Source organism: Callithrix jacchus, chromosome 6 (genome assembly GCF_049354715.1).
Source record: "Callithrix jacchus isolate 240 chromosome 6, calJac240_pri, whole genome shotgun sequence".
Taxonomy (NCBI): Eukaryota; Metazoa; Chordata; class Mammalia; order Primates; family Cebidae; genus Callithrix; species Callithrix jacchus.
In genome coordinates, this window is record NC_133507.1 from 7,990,479 (window position 1) to 8,008,837 (window position 18,359).

The 18,359-nt window shown below is 38.6% G+C and overlaps 1 protein-coding gene across 28 annotated transcripts in view; it reads right to left on the reverse strand.

The window, feature by feature from the left end:
- Positions 1 to 18,359, reverse strand: part of TJP1 (tight junction protein 1) — a 256,103-nt gene that overhangs the window by 60,259 nt on the left and 177,485 nt on the right. For all 28 annotated transcript variants that reach the window (XM_035303668.3, XM_054258231.2, XM_035303666.3 and 25 more), the window contains 2 exons: positions 8,036 to 8,160; positions 6,873 to 6,975 (listed from right to left, as the gene is read on the reverse strand). In XM_035303668.3, the coding sequence (XP_035159559.2) occupies positions 6,873 to 6,975; positions 8,036 to 8,160 (228 nt within the window). The remainder of the gene's footprint in view (positions 1 to 6,872; positions 6,976 to 8,035; positions 8,161 to 18,359) is intronic.

Genomic DNA, 18,359 nt, shown 5'->3' on the forward strand with positions numbered 1-18,359 from the left:
TGTAAATTCATTTTACAGAAGTCTTGTTCTTGTTCAGCTACATCCTGCTGCATCTCGATTAAATTTGCTAATGCAGGTATTCCACAACCATTCCTCAAGATCCGAGTCACTCAGCCTGCTTTAAGATCAGTGCCATTTTACCCCCACTCCCCTCCTAAATTTTTTCAGTATCTCATTTATTTGATCCTCCTTCCTTTTGGCCTCAAAGACCAAGGTGATCTTCTTCCTGGATGAATGAAACCCTTGTATTTGCACTCTCATTCTTATCCCTACCTACCTCTAAGACTTTTTTATTTAACTGCCATATTCCAGGTTACCTGCAACTTCAATCTTTTATTTACCTAAAATCTATCCTCTGCCTACTAAGCTCCCAATTAATCTTCTATTTCTCTGTCTTGCTATTCACCTGCATGTGAGCATCTTATCTCTTCTTCAAAGGGCTGCTGGAGAAGCAGCAGAGGCCAGCACATGTGAAAAGGAGGACAGCCAATGCCCTGTTAGGAAGTGAAAGAGAAAGGCTGCCCTTCCCATCTTGGGGCAACCACAGCTGAGGTCCTTATCAGGTAACATTTTCTGTGAAGCACTCCTAATGCTAGCTGCCTGCTTGTACATCTCACCTCTAACATATTATAGTGGAAGCAATACGTGGTATTAGTATTTTAATCTTCAGTTCCTCCCTAGTAATAAACAAAAACAAAGTTATCAGATGAGCACTCAAGTCTTCCCCTATCATTCCTATAAGAGACTGCCACCTCTTTGGGATTCTACTGTACCTGACCTATCAACTTCAGATGATGTGCATTGTACGGTTATTGGTATGTGTACCTATCCAGCCCACTAAGATTCAGTTCCTTGAGACATTCCTTAGCATGCATTTAACTGTACACATAATACAATGCTTATATCTAGTAGATGCTTACCTTACTGAAAGGTCCTATTACGATTCTCTACTTAAAAGTATATAAACAAACGTGAATATTAAGTAGGTATGATAACTAAGCTTCATTTTAACACTGAAAAATTTGAAATAAAAATGTTTAGGGAAAAAAATTTCTACTTCAAAACAGTTAGTAAACAAATGTAAAATAAACAAAATGACATCATGTAAGAAATGGAATAAAATACAAAAGAGAGGCTTCTGCAACTAAAGGCTTTAGGAAATATGACACCAAGGCAGAACCAATACAGTGAAAGTCTCACAGACATGACAAAATAAAAATTAAAACTTCAATGTTGTAACAAAATGATACAAAAATAACAAACACAACTTATATTCACAAAAGCAGGAGGATAACAACACATGAGGTATGTATGACAAAAGGCTAATAATCTGACTCCATAAAACGCTCTAGTATCATCATCACCATCACATAAATGTAAGGGACATGAACAGGTAGATGAAAAAACAAATGTGGAGTAAACACACCATGAGAGGTTCAAATCCACTTGTGATTTAAAATGTTTCCTTTGAAACACCTGTTTAGTTTATCAGCTCAGCAAAGATTCAGACAACAGCCTACTGATATTATCAAGGACAAACTGGCAATACATATATCAAAAGTCATTCAGGCCCTTTGACTCTGAAAAAGCACTCTTAGAAAATCATTCTTAAAAATTAACTAAAGAAGTAGGTAGCAATATGATGATTTTCGCAGCTGAATTAAAAAAAAATACTTGTAGACTGGACATGGAAATGTCCATGAATGAGAGGGCTGGATACATACATGTGCATGTGAAATGTTACATTGCCATGTGGATACATACAGTCATGTACCACGTAAAACAATGGACAAAACAAATACTACAGATGCCCCATAATATTACAACGGAGCTGAAAAACTCCTATCCACCTAGAGACACACAGGGTCATATGTTGTGGGTGCACTGCAATACTCATATGTCTGTGGAGATGCTGGTGAAACAAACCTAATATGCTGCCAAAGGAATAAAAGTGTAACAGATACAATTATGTACAGAATATAATACTTGATAATGATCATGTTACTGCTTTATATAGTTGCTATGCTATACTTTTGATCATTATTCCAGAGTGTGTTCCCTCTACCTTTTTTTTTTTTTTCAAGTTAATTGAGAAAACAGCCTCAGGCAGGTCCTTCAGGAGGAGTTCCACAAGAAGGCACTGCTGTCAAAGAAATGACAGCTCCAAGCGTGTTACTGCCCCTGAATACCTCCCACTAGGACAAGCTGTGGAGGTGGAAGACAGTGATTCTGATGATCCTGACCTTGGGTGGGCCTTTGCTAATATGTGTGCATGTGTCTTTTTACTAAAAAAGTTTAAAAAGTAAAAAATAGAAAAATTTAGTCCAGGTGTGGTGGCTCACGCCTGTAATCCCAGAACTTTGGGAGGCTGAGGCAGGCAGATCATTCGAGGTCAGGAGTTCGATACTAGCCTGGCTACCATGGCAAAACCCTGTTTCTGCTAAAAATACAAAAATTAGCCAGACGTGGTAGCAGGCGCCTGTAATCCCAAGGCTGACGCACAATAATCACTTGAGCCAGAGAGGTGGAGGTTACAGTGAGCCAAGATCATGCTACCATACTCTAGCCTGGGCAACGGAGTGAAACTGTGTCTTAAAAAAACGAAAACAAAAAATTTTAAATAGAGAAAAGTATTTGTGTATAGCTGTACAATGTGTTTGTGTTTTAAGTGTTACTAAGAGTCAAGAAGTTAAAAAGTTTATAGGTTAAAAAAGTTTCAGTAAGCTAAGGTTAATTATTGAAGAAAGAAGACTTTTAAATAAATTTAATAAATTTATTAAATATTAAAATCTTAAAAATAAACTCAGTGCAGCCTAAATGTACAGTGTTTCCAAAGTCTACAGTAGTGTGTGGTATTGTCCTGGCCTTCGTACTCACTCACCACTTACTCACTGTCTCACTCAGAGCAACTTCTAATCCTGCAGGCTCCACTCATAGTAAGTGTCCTATACAGGTATATAATTTTCTTATTTGTTATGTATTTGTACTGTACGTTTTCCATGTTTAGACATACATACTTACCACTGTTTTACAAATGCCTACAGTATTCAGTACAGTAACATACTGTATGGGGTTTATAGCCAAGGAGCAATCCGCTATACCATACAGCTTAAGTGTAGTAAGCTATACCTTTCAGGTTTGTGTAAGTACACACTGATGTTTGCACAACGATGAAATCATGTAATGATGCATTTCTCAAGACCTATCCCCATCATTAAGCAACACATAACTGTTCTGAAATGCTCACAGAGGTTTTTGCTAGCAAGGTGTTTTTGTCTCTTCATCTACTTCTAATGCTTTATTAGTATGTTCAGAATTTTAGTAAAATTATACAGGCCCATTGTGTTATAAACAGTAACTATTTCCAGATTCCTTTCATCTATTGCTAAACAAAATTAAGCATACTTATGGTAGTTCTATCACCAAGGAGTTCTAACATCTTAATTCAATGGGAAAGAACTCATGTGCTGAGCATAATGTCCAAAGGGCTCTCAGTTTATGAAAAGATAATCCCATCAACAAACCACCCCGTAATGTAGGAGGCACAGGAGAGAAGACAGAAATCAGTAGAACAGAGAGTAGGGGAGAATCTGGTAGTTCACAATTGGGGAAAATAAACACCACATATATAAAGGCTCTGGTTATGTCTGGGGATGAGGTTTAAAAATGCCTCTTATAATCAAAGGCCTCACTCTCAGACATGGGGGTTTTACTCTAAGAGTCCTAAGCCAATGAAAGCTTCAATGTAAATTAATGACATGACTGAAACTGTCAAAATGCAAAAATCAACAACTGCTGCTTTTTAGATTAAAACGCCTTTCTGCTGAAAGCCCCTACAGCCTCTACCCACAGAGCAAAAACACCTTTCAAACTGATAGAGCTTTGTGTAGCCCCCAAATCTTTCCCCTTACATGCTGGGCCAAGAATGTGCTATTTCAAACACATTACTGATTTTAGACCTAACATGATTTCCATGTGGAAAAGTCCTGAGTATAGAAATACAACTTTCTCAGATATATTATCAAGTTAGGCTATGTGTGCCAAATACGTTGCATGGAAAAACAGAAGATCACAGAGGAATGGAGGCCTCAAAAAGTTGGAAGTATGGGTGAAGCTCACCACACCTCAGATACAAGGAATAAAAAACAAGTTTCCTAAGGTGCTGGCCTTGGAATGTGCAGCGACCTACCCAAAGAACACTCTGCAGAATAATGACGGCGCTCAGGATTAGCAGCTAACGCAAGAAATTGAAGCTCATTCAACTGATCAAACTCAACAAAACTATCAGCAATTTGCTGTTTTAAAACCAAAAAAATCAGCAATTTGCTTCTGTAAACAGTGCAACCTCATGTTATAAAAACTGCTTAAAAACTATCATCCACTAGGCAGTCTGTTACAACTTTAAAGTAACTCTACAGTTGTAAAACTATGGACTACAACGAGATTGTCAAAACATACAAAATAGAAGACGTCTGTTCTCTGGAACAATGCTATAACCAAATACCGATCCTAATTGCAATATGAGAGAAATCTCATCTCACCAGCAATGATGCGGAGATAAGCCATACATACAGCAAGAGAGCCAACACAGGGCAGAAGGACAGAGCAAGTGATGGGTGCAGTCTCAGGGAATACCCTTCCTAGCTTTTACCACTGCTCCCAGACATCAAAACTCAAAGTAGGCCTCCCTTCACCCATCCTTATCCTTTCCATCAGGTCTGCTGTGGTTCTGAGCATCTGCTGGGAGGCAGAAAGGTTCTCAAAGGACAAAGCAGGGCACATCACCCAGCCTCTTCAGCTTTCTACACCTGAGCTTGAAGGCTTGAAAGCTACCTTTATCAGTCCTTTCAGAGGCAGGATGGGATAAAAACAGGAGAGGAGGCTGGGCGCGGTTCCTCACCTGAGGATGGTGGCACACCTGAGGTGCAGGGCCTGTAATCCCAGCACTTTGGGAGACTGAAGTGGGCGGATCACCACAGGTCGGGAATTCTGAGACCAGCCTGAGAGAAATGCTGTCTCTATGAAAAATACTAAATTAGGGCCGGGCACGGTGGCTCATGCCTGTAATCTCAGCACTTTGGGAGGCCGAGGCGGGTAGATCACGAGGTCAAGAGATCGAGACCATCCTGGTCAACATGGTGAAACCCCGTCTCTACTAAAAATACAAAAAATTAGCTGGGCATGGTGGCGCGTGCCTGTAATCCCAGCTACTCGGGAGGCTGAGGCAGGAGAATTGCCTGAACCCAGGAGGCGGAGGTTGCTGTGAGCCGAGATCGCGCCATTGCACTCCAGCCTGGGTAACAAGAGTGAAACTCTGTCTCAAAAAAAAAAAAAAAAAAAAAAAAGAAATACTAAATTAGCTGAGCGTGGTGGCACATGAGTATAATCCTGGCTACTTGGGAAGTTGAAGCAGGGGAATCACTTGCAGCCAGGAGGCGGAGGTTGCGGTAAGCCAAGATAGCGCCATTACACTGCAGACTGGGCAATAAGAGTGATACTGTATCTCAAAAACAAACAAACAAACAAAACTGTGGAGGAGCAGAGTGGATGAAGTGGCTCCTGTGGTCCTCAAAGTGTGAGTATCATTTTAAGTACGACTTTTGGCTGAGCATGGTAGCTCATGTCTGTAATCCCAGCACTTTGGGAGGCCGAGGCAGGCAGATCACTTTAAGTCAGGAGTTCGAGACCAGCCTGGCCAACATGGCAAAACTCCATCGCTACTAAAAATACAAAAACTAGCTGGGCATGGTGGCACATGTCTGTGTTCCCAGCTACTTGGGAGGTTGAGGCCCAAGAACTGCTTGAACCCAGGAGGTGGAGGGTGCACTGAGCCAAGATCGTGCCACTGCACTCCAGCCTGAGTGACAGAGTGAGACCGTGTCTCAAAAAAATAAATAAAACTTTTACATTAAATCTACTGTGCTACATTCGCCAAGTTTTAACTGTGATTTGAGGCCAGTCATCAAGAGTTAATTGAATTTCTTTTCCCTTAATAAAAAGTAGACTTCTCAGAGAAATATGAAATAAGGACCCTAGCTCTATAGTAAAAAAGTAACATTAAATGTACTCTAAACAACTCTACAAAAAACAATCTCAGATCTTCTCTCTCTCCTCAAACTATCAGAGTAATAAGGAAAGTAGATGCTGACAAACATGTATTGAAGCGACAATGCAAAACCTGCCCAGTAAACTCATCTTATGCCAGAAAATAGGGCCATATATTTCAAACTAACTACGTGCCAAGATCCAGTCTAAGTTCAGTACAGTCATGCGTCACTTGACAATGGGGATACATTATGAGAAGTGACTTGTTAGGCAGTTCTGTCTTTGCGCAAACACCGTAGAATGTATCTTCCCAAACCCAGATGGTACAGCCTACTCCACACACATCTAGGCTACATGGGATAGGCTACTGCTCCTAGGTTACAAGCCTGTACAGCATGCTACTGTACTGAATGCTCCAGGGGACTGCGACACAACGGTAAGTATGTGTGTATCAAACACGGTAAATACAGTACTATAATTACGGAACCACTGTTCAATATGCGGTCTGCTGTTGACCAAAATATTTGTCATGCAGCATGTGACTGTAGGGGAGGAAACATTAAGCCAGAAAGAGGTAACTATTCAATGGTCCCCTTTCCTTTTTAAACTGAAACTGAAAAAAATCCTGGTATCTAAACTTTGAGAAAATACACATACCAGCGACAAACCACTGGTGTTAGAAGAAACACTCAAGTGTAAACAACTAACTTTGGAACTACTGTTTCCATTTTCATTTTCTTAAATAGGAAGGATAAATTCAAATACCAGAAATGTACCAACAATACAGTTGGGGTACCTTTACTAAATTAAAGGGAAGAGATACTTACAATTTTTGCATTTTTCCCACTTTTCCTTAGTTGCTGAACAGCAAAAGCATGTTCAACATTATCCATTGAAACTCCGTTAACCATCGCAACTCGGTCATTTTCCCTAGGGAAAAAAGGGCACAAAACAGTATGTGAGAGAAAAACATTTTGGTAACTTTATGATGATATTTTCAAGATGGGTACTTCTAAAATGTATTCTAATTGTGAGCTAATTAATAATTTCTCTTCAGATCAACAATAAAATAATGTCAATCGATTTACTTTCAGATCTCTCCGCAGAATGTTTAACAAGTAACTAACCACAGGTCTTTAATTTTTTTTAAGTCATTAACAAAGTATTTCCCCAAAAGACTGAAGAGATATCACAATACATGAAATGATTCTTGCTAGCACAGTTACAGGCATTAAATGATACTAAGTCAAATAGCTGGAAAACCTATTCCCTTTTAAAAAGTAAACTTTTCATAATTTAATTTTCTTTTGATTCTTCTAATTATAGTGTCATTATTTTGGTGGTATATTTTGTGTTTCTCTTTATCTTGCTTATCTTCATATGGCACAAAAAGGGTGCAAGACTTGGGGAGAGAGGCTACTGAAAGCTGGATTCTACCCAAAATGGAATTAGAAATTTTCTTTTTCACTATTTTTACAGTTACACATTCTATTTAAAGTGAATGAAACCAGCTTTTCATTTACGATAGAGATAAAGCTTCCTTTTATTTTCTTTGGAGACAGGGTCTTGCTCTGTCACCCAGGCTGGAGTACAGTGGCACAATCTCACTCCAGCCTCAGAATCCTAAGCTCAAGGGATTCTCCAGCCTCCCAAGTAGTTGGGACTACAGGCACATGCCACCATTCCCAGCTGATTTTTACATTTTTCTGTAGAGATAGGGTCTCCCTATGTTGCCCAGGTTGGTATTCAATTCCTGGTCTCAAGTGATCCCTCTGCTTCAGACTCCCAAAGTGCTAGGATTACAGGAGTGAGCCACCCACCATACCTGGCCAAAGTTTCCTGCTTAAGTAAACATGTTAATTTAAGGAAAAATATATGAACCATAGCACAGGTGGTGTGTGAATACAGCAAAATCACTAAGATACTAGGCCAGTGCCTGAGGACAGGAACACTGCTTGTTGCACAGGTGCCCACAATAAATAGCTCTTACTGTAGCTGTCCTTCAGCTGGTCCTCCTTTCAGCACATCTGAGATCACTATTGACGTTTCCCCACTCTGAAAATGAGGATTATCTCGTCCACCAGATATTGCAATTCCGAATCCAAATCCAGGAGCCTAAAGTAAAAATCACAGTAAAATATTGCTATTAAGGACAAAAATAATTGTTTGTTATATCATACTCTACAATCTAGAGAAGTTAAAATACAAAACTTACAATCTTAATACATCCATGATCCATAAACACTCACTTGCATGGTTGCCTATTAGAACTACCCTTGTACAAGAATGCAAGCGCTAGTAACTACTGGACATAACAGAATATTTAGAATTGCCAACTATATACACGTTCTTGAAAAAACAAAGACATTTAAAAATTATTAACGCTGAAATCCTGAGTTTATTTTTGATTATCAGAAGAGGCCCTGAGGAGACTGGCAGTGTCCAGTGTGATCATCACTCATACTGGCAACTGATTTAGGAGATGACAGACTTACCCAGCATTTGTCATTTTACATAATAAAATACCAATTGCTTTGAAAATCAAGTATTAGTTATTTCAACTTTCAACAACTTCTGCAAACTTCTAAAAATCTCTGTGGAATATAATGTCTTGTGCACACTATACAACAGAAGGTGAACATTAGCCATACTGAACAAACATTGCACAATTACCTTTTTTAAAACTAAATTACAATAAGCTACACTTATGAAAGAGCCTAGAATCTTTGGCACAATGACTCAGGACAGGCCAGTATTTAAAAAATCAAAATATTTTCAAGTTATTAAAAAATTAGCTAATCTCAAAGAAATCTATACTATTCTCTAGAAAGGAAATGGAGTACCTAGAGTAGTCTAAAGAGGTATCATACATTTTCTTAAGGCTACAGAATCATTAAGGCAGAAATGTATGTTTCTGTATAAAATTGTACAATTCAAACTGCCTGAGGACAAAGGTAACAGCTTCCTCCCTCAGCTTTCCGGTCCTCAACAGAGGACACTATGTTCATCATGAATAGTGCATGTATCACCTTTCCTCCTTTCCCAAAGCCTACAGAAGTAGCAAAAAGAAAAAAAAAAAGCCTCTTCTTAAAAAAGAATACCAACTATTTCAAGTATCCATCAACTGATGAATGGATAAATAAAAGGTAGTATATCCATACAATGAAATATTGTATGTAAAAAGGAATGAAGTACTGATACATACTATAACATGAATGAACCTTGAAAACATCATGCTAAGGTGAAAACCGTTCACAAAGGTCAATATATTCTACTATTCCATTTACATAAAATGCTCAGAAAGGCAAATCTATAGAGACAAAAGCTCAGTTGGTCGTTGCCTAGGGCTACACGGATTGGGGAGTGATAAGTCAATTGGTGTGAGTTATTCCTCATTTTTTTCATTACAGTAATGAAAATGTTTTAAAATGGACCCTGCTGATGGTCACACAACTCTGAACATGTTAAAAGCAATGAACTGCATACCTGAACTGCATGGCAAATGAATTATACGGCAATAAAGTGAATACAAAAAGAAGTTAATATGAAAAAAGAAAATAACAGGGAAATTCGTAACTGAACACGATGGCAACCACCTGAATCTCTTTATGTATCTTCCCAAAATGTAATCGAACGAAAACAGATACACTACAGTGGTCCTCCCTTATCCTTGGTTTCATGGTCTTAGCTTTCAGTTACCTGAGGTCAACTGCAGTCTGAAAATTTTAAATGGAAAACTCCAGAAATAAACAATTTGTAAGATTTAAACATTATGAGTAGCGTGATGACATCTTTGGCCATCCTGCTCCATCCCATCTAAGACGTGAATCATCCCTTTGTCCAGTGTCTCCATGCCATAGGGGCTCCTGCTTGTTATAGCCATTCAGTAGCTGTCACAGTTATGAGATCAACTGTGGAGAGGTAGCACAATGCTCGTGTTCAAGTCACCCTTATTTTACTTAATCATGGCCCCAAAGTGCACTAGGAGTGATGCTGGCAATTCGGATATGCCAAAGAGTTTCCTTCGAGAAGGTGAAAGAAAGTCCTCCACTTAATAGAGAGAGAAAAAAAATCACATGCTGAGGAATCTTCTATTAGTGAAATTGTGGAGTAAAAAAAAATTTGTGCTAGTTTTGCTGTCATACCTTAAACTGCAAGGGTTTGGCCAGAGTGCATTGTAAGTGCTTATTTAAAATGGAAAAGGCATTAAACTTGTGAGTGGAAGACAGGAACAGAAATGTGCTCCAATTAACAGCAACACTGGGTTTGGTACTATCCGTGAACTCAGGCATCCCTGGGGGAACATATGCCCCATGGCTCAGAGGGGACTACTGTACACAAAACCGTATGCTCATCATAATTCAAAGATAATATTCACACTTCAAAATAAAAGCAGGACTAAAACTTCAAAAATAAACTATTAGAGACAAATAACTATTAGAATGGCATTAGAAAACATAGAAGACTACAGAAAAAATTCAAATAAATTTGAAAGCCTAAATGAAACATAATTCCTTAAGGAAATATAGATGACCAAATTGAGTCTATTATAAATAAAACGGCCAACTTCTGGAGAAAAAGCAGAAAAATTTATGAGGGAATTATCCCACAAAAAGGCATGAGCACAAATGATTTCACAGGGGAATTGTGCCAAAACATGCAATATCCAGACAACTTCAGTACAATGTATCGTTCCATAACACTGATATAAAGGAAACCTTCTAGATTATTTTTATGAAGAAAGTATAATATTGACTGTGAAACCTGATAATCACTGTCCATAATGACCAATCCCCCAATATTACAGCTCAACATAATTTATTTTTATCAGTGCAAAATACAAAATAAAAAGAAGCAAACAAAAGCCAACATTACATAAATACTCCATGATAAAGAGATTTATTCTAGGAATGCAAGCTTAGTGTATTAGGAAATCCACTGGTATAACACATCCCATTAACAAATCTAAAGAAAAAAAGTATATGATTATCTCCAAGACCCTGAAAAGGCCTTTGACAAAATCTGACATTCACTGTTGAAGAAAAAAAACAAGTTGATGCAAATGCACTGTAGCATACCCTGTTGTATGTTGCTTTTTGTTAAAGTACACACCGAAAATCCAACTTTTCATACACACATAGAGTGGTTGAAAAAGAGGAGTTACTGGCTGGGTGCTGTGGCTCAATCCTGTAATCCCAGCACTTTGGGAGGCCGAGGCAGTGGGATCACAAGGTCAGGAGATTGACACCATCCTTGCTAACATGGTAAAACCCTGTTTCTACTAAAATTACAAAAAATTAGCCAGGCATGGTGGCGTGCACCTGTAGTCCTAGCTACTTGGAAGGCTGAGGCAGGAGAATTGCTTGAACCTGGGAGGCGGAGGTTTTAGTGAGCCGAGATTGCACCATTGCACTACAACCTGGGCGACAGAGCGAGACTCTGTCTCCAAAAAAAAAAAAAGTTCTTTTAGTAGATGTTTTAGGTAATTATGAATATTCGCATTTGATTTTATGCCAAAAACTTAATAAATGACAGTTTCCTAAAGGAGAGTAATAACGTACAGTTTGAAACCATATCAATCAACTGTCTGTACTGTTACATGCATATCTATCTACTGGCTTATTTTACACTTTGAATGGGTATTTTATCTGTGTATAATTTTATTATAGCATGCCTTAGCCTTTTGGAAAATACTGGTTCCCTGAGTTAGGCAAGTCTTCCAAATGATGCCACATTTCACCACACGGTGTATTTTAAAATCATGTGTTACTATCAAGTTCATCAAAAAAGTCTTTAAGTACTGAAAAGCAGATAAAAACTTCTCAAATTTTAATTTTTGTTTTAAAAATCAGTTTTCGTTGTTAACAACAAATACTATCAAGTATTGTTCTCCTTGAAGCAGCAAGTTATTCATTCATTTTGGAGAAATATGTTTGTCAAATTTTCAAGTTTAGATAACCATACATTCCTTCAAGTAAACAACTGTTCCTTCAAGTCAAAGTGATTTCTGCCTTCCATCCCCAACTCTGCACATCCCCACAGCTGCAATTCAAATAATCACACAAGCACTTTAGTACAAGGCAGAAGTACTTAAGGCACCTTTCCCGTCTGCATACCTAGACTACTGAAAATGGATGTACTCAAGGGTTGGAAAGTAATAAGACATGATTCGTACTGCTTCAAGTCATTCTTAAATAAAACTGAAATTTTTCTTTTAATCTATGAGTGTGTGACAATGACTCTTACTATAAGGTTTGGTGCCACTGCCTTGATTTGGGCTACAAAGCCCACAGTTTTAACCACCACTGTTTCTGAACCTTCACTCAAATAACAACACGGTGAAGAAGATAAGTAATACTTTCATATTGTTATAAAAACAGTTTTGCCCTTGCACCTAAAAAAGTTTTCAGGGACCTTCAGGAGTCCACAGACCATACTTTGAAAATGTTGATATTAAGAACTACTTAAACATGAAGGGAGAAAAAATAAAACAAAATAAACACCCCAAAAAAAGCAATGAAACAATTTACAAAAGATATGAGATGTTAAAACCTGCCAAAAAAAAAAAAGAAAATTAAAACCAAAGAACATCAAGAACAGAAAAAGTAAAGCATAACACATTTAAGAAAAGGGAGGCTATAGGGAAACAGGCGGTCTACTACTGATGGGGACACAAACTGCTAGAACTACTCAGGAGAGGAATCTGGCAATACCCTAACAAAACTACAAACGTACTATCTTTTGACAGAGCAAACTAGCTTCTAGAAAGTACCCTGAAGATACACATACCTCTCTCACAATACAAAAATAACAAACACACATGGTTATTCACTGTAGATTGTTTGTAACTGCAAAATGCTGGAAAAAAACCTAAACACCCCAGGCTTAGTAAAGGATTATCTTTAGTCTTTTGGAAAATACTTTTTTTCTCCTTCAGAGAGGTGGGGGACTAATCTTTGAATTTAGTAACTTGAAAAATTATGTAATTTTACAGTATGGACTTACATCTTCTTTGGTAATTCTTTTTCTTTTATTTAAAAGTTAAAAACATAAAAAAGAAATATAAAAAAACATTAGGAACTTTCAATAAACAAGGCAGGGGATGTGAGCATACATTTTAAAAAATTACTTGTGTAAGTGTGTTGTTCAGGCACCTCACAGGGCAGGTATTCCTGCTACATCAGTGCTTACCACAGTTCACTTAAGGAAGCCTGTGATTTCTTACCTGCCGTGGCTGCAGATAAGAATCACTTGGGAACAATTTCAAAACTACTTGCTGATGCATGATCCTTAATGTATACCAATTAAGTTAAAATGGAGGAGAGGAGTTGGCGGACTTAAAAAAAAAAAAAAGTAGTTCCCAGGTGATTCTAATGAGTAGCCAGGAGCGAGAGCTGCAGCTTTCAAAGGGTTCAACTCTTCCCCACCTTCCCTTCCCTCTACCTTCACAATTGTCTTATTTGGCCCTTTCAACAGACTTCTCACCTCCACTGCACTACAGATATTGGTAGAGCTGTCCCTCTAACACAAAGATGTATTCCAATAGAACCTTGCCCGTAAGTACAAATTCCTTAGCATGCAATGCCTTTGAATACAATTCCAACTTGCTACCCAGCACCCCAGACTTTGCTCTAAACCTGCTTACTGATTCCTGCTGAAGCAGATTATGCACTATCAAACTGTATGGTTTAACATCTCCTCTCTGCCTAGGATTTCTCTATCGCCTCATCAATCTCACAAGCTTCAGCTCATCTTTCAAAACCCAGGTTCCATGTCATCTCATTCATAAAACCACCCTTGGCTTTCACTGGTAGAACTGGCCCATCCTATAACCTACTGGAGCACATGTACACACTTGTGCTACTTAACACAGCACTACAAGTAGCCTGGGTTATCAAGGCCCTGTGTGGGAGAAAGTCACATATTTAAAATTGAATGCCAACCTGATTAAGACTACCATACTTAATCTGCATTGCTCTTCATCGCTTACTTCTAGCTGATCTATTTTAAAACCCCGACTAGCAAGTCACATAGCAAAAACTCCCATGAACTTCCTTACAGATAACTTCCGAATGTGGGTCACTACAGTAACGGTTGCTTGAAGTTATTTTCAGGAACCAGGAGGCAGATCTTGTCCACTTCAAGCTGACTGACACCACCGACCCTTCAACTGGACCTACATAAATGCCTGAAGAGAGGTGACCATTTGATGTCAGAGGACCAAAACCTCCTTCCTCAGATCATGGAGATACTGCCATTTTTCAAACATGCATTCTATGAAGAGCTGTATAACTTGACTACATGTATGCAATCCCAACGAACTCACTTTTCCTTACCTCCAATCTCCCTTCCCCATGCCTTGGAGAACCTTGGTACTCTATTTCAGAAACATCCTTAAAATCCCATCTTTGGAGAGGTGCGTTTGAAATTTGTTCTCCCACCTCCTCATTTGGCAGTCTTGTGAGTAAAACCTTTCCTCTTTGACAAAACAAGTCACTGCAGTGACTGGCTTGCTAGTTGAATATATTCGTTTACATCTTTCAGCTCAGTGCAACCCTGCAGAAGCCTGACACAAAGTGGTTCACCAAGTTAGTGAATCTCAACGAGTATATGATTGATTATTCAATTTAATTTTAATTCCATTTCACTTTACAGAGACTCTTTTTTTAAACTAGCACTAATTAGAGCACTAAAAACAGAATTCTGGAAAAATTAGCAGCAATGAGTATAGGCATGAATGAATCTTCCTGAATAAAAACAGGCAGGTCAACTACATAACAAACCAAGAATCCAAGGGCAACACTTACAACAAAACTAGGGGGCCAATGTATCCCCTCACAGTGCAAAATGCAACCAGGAGGGGATAAACACCCGGCTATGGAGACCTGCTTAGCATGTGAACCAAGCCATATTCTAAAACAAACAAGCAAACAAAATACATGCTCCCTGCAAAAACAACAACAACAAACCCACCACCAATTACAGGCAAAAATGACAAAAAGAAAATAATCAGAATCAAACCTTCTATAGCAGCAGTCCTCAACCTTTTTGGCACCAGGGACTGCTTTCTTTGAAGACAATGTTTTTCCCACAGCAGGTGGAGGGGATGGTTTCAGGAAGATTCAAGCACATTACATTTATTGTGTACTTTATTTCTATTATGATTACATTGCAACGTATGATAAAATAATCACACAACTCTCCACATTGTAGAATCAGTGGGAGCCCTGAGCTAGTTTCCCTGCAACTGGATGGTCCCATCTGCGGATGATGGGAGACAGTGACGGATCATCAGGCATTAGATTTTCCTGAGGAGTATGCAACCTAGATCCATTGCATGCATGGTTCACAATAAGGTTCACACTCCTATGAGAATCTAATGCCACCACTGATCTGACAGGAGGCAGCACCCAAGCAGTAATGCGAGCAATGGGGGGGTGGCTGTAAATACAGGTGAAGTTTTGCTTACTTGCCTGCTGCTCACCTCTGGCTGTGTGGCTCAGTACAGGTCTATGGCCTGGGGTTGGGAATCTCTGCTCTACAGAAAATCACTATGTAATAGATAGTGAGGAGCAAAGTAACATCCTGCAGACAATGAAAGTATGCCTGAAAGAATGCTTAAAGGGAGGGGATTAAAACTGTTATTAGCACGAGAAGATACAAGACATGAAAGAATTAGAAAAAGAAATGAAGTGAAAGAATTCAAGACTAAACCTGAAATTGTAAAAAGTCATTTAAGACAGGAATATAAGACCAAAAAATATCTTAAGAAAAAATAAATCAACCTAACATCCTAACATTAAATCAACAATACATACATTAACAACCTAACATCACAACAAAAAGAACTATAGGAACAAGAACAAACCAACTCCAAAGCTAGCTGAAGACAAGAAATAACAAAAATCAGAGCTGAACTGAAGGAGCCAGGCACAGAAAGTCGTTCAAAAGACCAATGAATCCAGGATTTGTATTTTTTTTTAAATCAGTAAGATAAACTATTAGCTAGATTACTAAAGATGGAAGATCCAAATAAACACAATCAGGACAAACGGGATAATGCCACTGACCCCACTGCAATACAAGCAACCATCAGAGAATACCATGAACACCTCCATGCACACAAACTAGAAAATCTAGAAGAAATGGATAAATTCCTAGACAAATACACCCTCCCAAGACTGAACCAGGAAGAAACCGAATCCCTGAACATACCAGTAACAAGTACCAAAATTGAATCAGTAGTAAATAGCCTACCAACTAAAAAAAGCCCAGGACCAAATAAATTAATAGCTGAATTTTACATGTACAAACAAGACCTAGAACAATTCCTACTGAAACTATTCCAAAAATTTAGAGGAACACCACCCCAACTCATTCTACGAGGCCAGCATTATACTAATACCAAAACCTGGCAAAAACACCACAAAAAAAGAAAACTTGAGGCAAATATCTTTGATAAACATTGATGCAAAAATCTTCAACAAAATACTAGCAAGCTGAATCCAACAGCATATCAAAAAGCTAATCCACCACAATCAAGTAGGCATTATCCCTGGGATACAAGGTTGGTTCAACATATGCAAATCATTAAACGTGATTCACTACATAAACAGAACTAAACACAAAAACCACATGATTATCTCAATAAACACAAAAAAGGCCTTCAATAAACTTCCACATCCCTTCACGTTAAGAACTCTCAATAAACTATTTAAATTGAAGGAACACATCTCAAAATAATAGAAGCTGTATATGACAAACCCACAGCCAACATCATACTGAATGGGCAAAAGCTGGAAGCATTCACCTTGAGAACCAGCTCAAGACAAGGTTCCCTCTCTCGTCACTCCTATTCAACATAGTATTGGAAGTCCCCGCCAGAGCAATCAGGCAAGAGAGAGAGAGAGGGAGGGAGGGAGAGAGGGAAGGAAGGATGGGGCATCCAAATAAGAGAGGAAGTTAAACCATCCCTGTTTGCAGGTGACATGATTCTATATCTAGAAGGCCCCACAGTCTTAATGCAAAAGCTTTTTAAGCTGATAAGCAACTTCAACAGTTTCAGGATACAAAATCAATATACAAAAACCACTAGCATTATTTATTATACACCAACAACAACCAAGAGCCAAATCAGGAATGCAATTCATATGGAACCAAAAAAGAGCTTGAATAGACAATACAATCCTAAGCAAAAAGAACAAAGCTGGAGGTATCATGTTACCCAACTTCAAACCTAACTACAGGACTACAGTAACCAAACAGCATGGTACTAGAATAAAAACAGACAGATCAACAGAACATAACAGGGGGCCCAGAAGTAAGGCCACACACCTATGACCATTTGATCTTCAACAAAGCTGACAAAAACAAGCAATGAGGAAAGGACTCTTTATTCAATAAATGGTGCTGGTGTAACTGGGAGCCACGTGCAGAAGACTGAAACTGAAACCCTTCCTTAAACCATACATAGAAATCAACTCAAGATGGATTAAAGACATCAATGTAAAACCCAAAACTATAAAAACCCTGGAAGACAACCCAGGCAATACCATTCGGGACATAGGAACTGGCAAAGATTTCATGTCAAAGATGCCAAAACCAATTGCAACAAAAGCAAAAATTTACAAATGGAATCTAATTAAACTGAAGAGCTTCTCCACAGCAAAAGAAACCATCAAAAGAGTAAACCAACGACCTACAGAATATGAGAAAACATCTGCAAACGATGCAAAGGTCTAGTACCCAGTATCTACACATAATTTTACAAGAAAAGAACAACCTCATTAGAAAGTGGGCAAAGGACATGTACAAACACTTTTCAAAAGAAAACATATGTCGCCAACAATCTTACGAAAAACTGCTCAACATCCGTCATCATCGGACAAATGCAAATCAAAACCACAATGAGCAGCTGAGCACGGTGGCTCATGCCTGTAATCCCAGCACTTTGGGAGGCTGAGGCAGGTGGATTACCTGAGGTCAGGAGAATTGTTTGAACTCAGGAGTGAAGGCTGCAGTTTAAGATTGCACCACTGCACTCCAGCCTGGGAAACAAAAGCAAAACTTCATCTAAAAAAAAAAAAAGCCAGATGAGGTATCATCTCCCACCTGTCAGAATGGCTAATATTAAAAAGTCAAAAAAATAACAGATGCTGGCGAGACTGCAGAGAAGAGACTGCTTATACACTGTTGGGAAAGGCAGTACAGCAATTCCTCAAAGAGCTAAAAAGAGAACTACAATTCAAGCCAGCAATCCCATTACTGGGTATATGCCCAAAGTAATATAAATCAGTGTATTGTAAAGACACATA